General features: G+C 52.6%; 1 protein-coding gene across 1 annotated transcript in view; it reads right to left on the bottom strand.

The window, feature by feature from the left end:
- Nucleotides 1-780: 780 nt before the first annotated feature.
- The window catches only part of PLXDC1 (plexin domain containing 1), a 58024-nt gene continuing 52804 nt past the window's right edge, over nucleotides 781-6000 (bottom strand). Inside the window, exons 12-14 of the mRNA XM_063110937.1 lie at nucleotides 4947-4982; nucleotides 2631-2791; nucleotides 781-1350 (exon numbers count right to left, since the gene is read on the bottom strand). Coding sequence (XP_062967007.1) covers nucleotides 1231-1350; nucleotides 2631-2791; nucleotides 4947-4982 — 317 coding nt within the window. The 3' untranslated portion in view covers nucleotides 781-1230. The remainder of the gene's footprint in view (nucleotides 1351-2630; nucleotides 2792-4946; nucleotides 4983-6000) is intronic.

The raw sequence follows: 6000 nt of genomic DNA, 5'->3' as shown, positions 1-6000 counted from the left end.
AGAACACATTTATTTGCTGCTGATATTTTTACTTTGAATGAAGGTGAGCTATAGATTTTAATTTTAAGTGCCCTTCAGAAGCAGCCCCAATCATCACTGGGACAGAACTCTCTTAAAACCAGCTTTAATTTTGGGACCCTAAACTCCTTGCCCCAATACTTCTGGCAGAGCTGAGGAGAGGGAGTTAACTTTCCAGGTCAAGGTCTTGTGTGGAAAATCCCTCACTCCCATGCCATCCTTTGTCCCACTCCTCCTGGTGGCTTTGCTTCTCAGCAGAATCCAATGAAAGTTCCCTGCTGGGTATGCCTCAGGGAACCCTCTAGCCATCCCACTTGTCTTTAACGGCTATAAAAATCCAGTTCAGAGGAGGAGAAATATTAATCAGGCAAACCCTGCCTTTGGAGGTACTTACTGGCACTGACAGCAGAAGGCGCCAGTGAATAAAATGGGCACCAAACTTGCCACTGGACTAAAGAGCCCCACGTGGTCGAGGTGGCCGTGCACAGCACAGCTGGCCAGGTCGAGGCGAGGCCACTGGTTGGGGTAAAGCCTGTGGTGTGGACTGCACGCATTTTGATACAGAAGTACTGGTTCTCAGCAGAGGTCAGGGAGCAAAACCTAAAAGTGCATTTTTCCCAGCAAGTTCTTTTCAATCCTCTTAATTGGCTTTCCTCTGATGACAACATGCCGCAAGGGTTGAGAGTGGCTTTACCTGTGTTGAACAGATGGAGAGAGCTCCTTCTTCAGACTTTCAAAGCCACAGAAGCTGGGGCTGAATACACCAGTTCCATAGCCATGAGGACCAGCTCTTGAGCCTATGGACCCTGGAGTGCAGCAGCCCCAATCTAGACTTTAGTAAGTTTGCATCATATGCAGGGGCTTTAGGTGACCAGGAGCAGAGCATCTGGCCATCCCTGGGGGTGGGTGAGGGGACTCTGGGACTTCTACAGAGCAGACCATTGAGAGACCCAGAAGGGAAGACCCCGTGCATCAAAACAGAAAGAGACTAGGTTATTGTTCCTTCAAAAAGTCCATGTGGTGGCTCGTCTGCCCCTCTTCACTATCTGGGGTTGATGACCAGCTGTAGCTCTGGTACCGTAAACCACTGCCTCATCTTCCTGGCCCAGGGCATGCTCAGACAAGGCCAGGAAAAGTCACTTCTCCTCTTTGCTTTGACTCGTCTTTTTTGCAGTCCCCGGGTCTTGTTTCCTACCCTTTGAAGGGGAGACTTCAGCACTGCTCTGCCTCCACGAAGCCCTCCTTCTCATGGCCTGAGGGCTCAACCTCGGTGTAGGTGGAGTGGGTGGGGTGGCTGCGGAACTTCATGGCGGGCCAGTGGTGAGGTCTCCGCTGCGGGGCACAGAGGCAAAGTCAGCAGACGTGATCCCACCTGTGGGTCCCACCCCCTCCCCCAACCCCAAGGAACAGCGAGTGCCAAGACTCTCTCCTACAAGGGCCCTGGGGTGCTGGGGGCCTTCCAGGAGCCAGATGGCCTTCAGGGTCCCTCTCCCCAAAAGGCTCCCCACTGTGATCCCTCGATGACTGGGAAACCTACTGAGAGCCAGGTTGGAAGGAGGATATTTTATCCTTTACTGTATGGTATGCAGAACTCACAGCTAAAACTTCAGCAACACACTGAATGGAGATCTGAGACTGTGGAAAGTGAAGGAAACAGCTAGGATGATCTGGGGGGGACTCTGGAAATGCCAAGATAACTCTCCAGAGAGCACAGGTCCCGCATCAGAGTCAACTGGGGGGCTTATTAAAATGCAGATTCCTGGGCCTGCCTTAGACCCGCCCCATCAGAGTCCCTGTGGCCTGGGGATCTGCAGTTCCCAGGGCTACCCAGGTAGGCTAAGACTTCAGAATGACTGGCCAGGACTCAGAAGAAACGGGGCATCTAAACAAAGAGGTGGGAACCACGTCGGCCTCTGGGTAAGGAGGTCAGTGGGCTCGTGATGGGCATGGAGGAGATTTCAATCACAGAGGCACCACCGCTGTGCCCCTATAGAGCTGGTAGGAAGCTGAGTCTGGATGGCTGCGGCAGGAGCTGCTGAGCTCTGCGGCCCCGCGTGAAGGGGGCTGAGCCTTACTTCCCATGCTGCACCTCGGCTGGTTCTTCCAAATTCTGAGACATGCAACCCTGCAGCATCCTGAATTACAACTCCCAGACAGATCAACCCTTATTATTTGGCTTGCCAGTTTTAATCTTAAAAACCCACATAGCAAGCAAAAGAGGCAGAAACCTTGGTTCCATCATGGCTTTGAATAAGTACCAAGCTGGAATTCAGGCATGAGAGATTAGGGACTGGCTGCACAGCCACCAGGTGGGCACTGTGTGGCACTTTGTTCTTTCTTTCCTCTGGAGACTTTTCTGATTTTACAAAAGGGGAAGCAAGAGCAGACAGGCTATTCCACAAGGACAGGAGGACCAAGGGAGTTCTGAGGTGCTGGGTCCTGGGGGTGAAGGATTTAAAGGGCATCAGCCACTGGCAGATGTGCCAGGAAGGAGCTGGTGAAGCTTCCTCAGGTATGTGGCAGGTGAGAAGTGACATGGGGGGAGGCAGGGACTGAATGGCCTGGGAAACACTGATGCAGATGGCAGACCTGTGGCCAAATTCTACACTGACCTCTATGAAGAAGAGGGCAGCATTGGAAGTGGGGTGGCTGTTGATGTAAATCCCAGCCAGGATGATGGCCGCCACAAGCACGACGGCCAGCACGATGCCCACGACGGTGCCCAGGTGCACGGGGGGGCCCTTCGTCTTGGGGGACAGGTTGTTCTGCAGGCCTGTGGAGAGACCAGTAAGCAGGGAGGAGCTGCAGGGGGGCAGGGGAGGTGGGGCCAGGGAGTCTGGCTTCTGACAAAGTCCCAAAGAAGAAAGCCGACACAGCCCTTGGGTCTACTTAGCAAACGTGTGATAAGGTGGGGCCGGAGTTGGTGGGATCATGCTGAGAATGGCATTAACATCGGTCCTGGCACCATTTAGGTGATTTTCCAAAATCACTTAAAAGTTGCCCAAATGTCTATCTAATAAGGATTATAAGAGATGTTTTCTCTGATACCTGTGCCACATAAACATTTTTAAGGAATTCACAAAGGGCATGTGATGGTTAAGAGTCTGGGATCTGGAATCTGACTGCCTGGGTTTAATTCAACACTCTGCCACTTACTAGCTGTGTGTCCTTGGGCAAGCTATTTAACCTCTCTGTGTCTGTTATCACTTGTATCGAACAATTATGGTAATAATTACCTAAATGGGGTTATTGTGAGGATTAAAACTAGACAATTCATGTCCAGCACTGAGGATCATGTCTGGCATCTTGGAAGACCTCAACAAGTAGTAGCTATCATGATAGCAAATGATCACATTTTTACCTGTCACTGTCCACTACCAGACTGTGACCTCCTGAAGGGCAGGGATGGTGTCTTATTCATCTTTGTGTCCTAGCTATTAGAAAAGAAGGCAGATCCATCATAGGAGCTCAGTAAAGGTCTATGGAATGACCTAGGTCCTCTGGAAGCTAATAAACCAGCAGGCACTCTCTGAGAACATCCCAAGTGTTTGAAATACATCCAAGGAGAAGATGAAGTATTCTCCATGGACTGTAGAGCTGGAAGTTCGTCCATATCCACCCTTTCTTGTATGGCTCAGGTAATGGAAATACAGAGAGGTTACATGATTTGCCCAAGGACACGCCAATTCAGTGCCAGCTCAGAAGCCTAGTTCCCTGACATTACATGGGGTGGCTACTTGCTTCTACACCTGACCCTAAAGGAACGTGGAGATAATGAGGGAGAGAACACAGATGAGTGTGCCAGCAACAGAAATATCAAATCCTTTTTACACAGCTAGTGGCTGGGCAACACTACATAGCTAGTGTGGGATGGGAGGCAACAGAGGGTGGGGTTTTACTAGGACGCTGCACGCATTCAGACCTTGGTGAAAGGTCCTCCCCATCCCCCTGTCTCTGCTGGGCACGCTGTAAGCAGAAGACACCCAAGAGAGAAACTACCCTGGGGCACTCCAGTGCATGGCTAGTGCCCCTATGTGCCAGCAGCAGGAGAGTTGAGGTGACGTGCCCTAAGCCAGCCTCTCCTGACCTGCTGGCAATCAGCCAGCAGCGACGCTGATGATCTGCTGGTCAGGGCTTCTGCGGCGGAGCACATGGTGCAGAGATTGGGGAATATGGCCCAGACCCCCACCCCCACACTCTCACACACACACACACACACTCACTCACACCCGCCGCCCATCTCCCGTGGGCAGCGCGATCAAACTGTGCGGCCTTAATAACCTCTCCTCTCCCACTAGAACCCCAGATAACAATCTCCAGCCCCTGGAGTTGGAAGGCACTTCCGTCTCCACTCTTGCAGTGGTTACAGCAGGGACCTGAGCGGGCTCTGGGCAAAGGTTAGGGGAAGTGGGGCCACCCTCCAACACCTGTGAGGCGGGGGAGGGATCCCACATTCTGGCACCTGCAAAAGCTGCAGTGGACAACTTTTGTGTACTCTCTGCCCATCCAGACTGAGAATGGAAGGAGACAACGTGAAAGAAGCTGCTCTCCACCCCCCACTGGCTGTATGGCCCACGGGGATGAGATGGCCCCGGGCCCACCCGCCACGCCGGCCCTGGCTCAGCCCTTCCCCTCCTCCCACCCCTTTCAGAGCAGGGAATATCCAAGAGCAGAGAGGCAGGAGAAGAACCACAGGAGGTTCATGGCTGAGAGGAGAAATGTCTGGGTGTAGACATGTTCCTTCAATCTAGGGGGCCCGTGCCCACAAGCCTCCCTTCCCACCCCGCAGGAGGTCTGGGACGCTCCGGCTGACGACGTTGCTCCCTCTTCCCCCACAAAGAGAGGCCAGGCGACTGCTGCACCCTCTTCTGGGGTGGGTACAAGAGGCAGGGGGTCTGATGAAGAGGGGCAGGCAGTTCTGCACTTACCGTCTTCTCCTGCATAGGGATTCAACTTGGTGTCATCTTCAAAGAGAGAGGACAGAAGGAACAAGATTAGTGAACTCATTATGGCCTTTGCATTCTGGGTCTGGATGGGACTTTAGGGAAGTTCAGTTCAAACTTTCATTTTAGAAGCAAGGACACTGAAGCACAGAGAGGGGAGGTGACTTGCTCAAAGTCACACCGCAGTTCAGTGTAGCTACAGGGTGGAGAGTATGTGAGTAGGGGGTGAAGAGGCGTGAGGCTGAGGGGCTGGGGGACAGCTGCCTGGAGAGCCAAGCTGAAGACCTTGCACGTTGTTTCAGGGGGAACAGAAAGCTGTGGAAGGGTGTGAAGAGGGGCTGTGTGTGTCACAAGATCAAATTGGATCGGAGACTCCCCAGGACTACAGCACAGAGGAGAGATTTCAACACATTCTCTCTCTGCACCTCAAGGCGTATATCCTGCAGCTTTCTAATTGAGTTCCAGTGGGTGGCCCTTCTGTGGGCCTTTCCTGTGCAGATTCATATATGGAAAGAAAAGCCAGAGTTCCATGTCCAGGGAATGCTCTAGATGGCTGAAGATGATTGCTCTGAGCACCGGAACTTTAAACAAATCTAACCACTCCACAATTCACCGCCTGCAACACGCATTTTGTCCCTCTTCTCTGCAGCATCTCCATCAGCCACGTCATTTTAAAGGCCTTTACTGGCTCCCCTTTGTTCACAGGTGTTCCAGTGAATCTGTCCCCAATCTGTCCCCAATCTTCTTTCCTCCTGTCACCCACCACAACTCATCGCCGTGGCAGTGGCCGAGATAAGCTGCTCAAGGCTCTCCAGACCCCCTGGGCTGCGATAGCTCTGAGCTGCTGTGCAAACTGTTCCTTCTGTAGGTGACGCCCTTCCTCCCCTCCTCTACTCCTCCCTCAAAAGCCCCAACCCCCACCAAAAAAAGTCCCACCCCTGAAAAACCCCTGCAAGTCTGGGATTAGGGTCCCGGACAATTTCAGAGTAATGGGAGCCGGCCGAACCTGCCTCGTGTGAGCACCCTTCGCTGTTTTGTC

The sequence above is a fragment of the Cynocephalus volans genome, chromosome 10 (genome assembly GCF_027409185.1).
Source record: "Cynocephalus volans isolate mCynVol1 chromosome 10, mCynVol1.pri, whole genome shotgun sequence".
Classification (NCBI taxonomy): Eukaryota; Metazoa; Chordata; class Mammalia; order Dermoptera; family Cynocephalidae; genus Cynocephalus; species Cynocephalus volans.
Note: the sequence above shows the minus strand (reverse complement) of the source record. Positions and strands in the feature narration are given on the sequence as shown.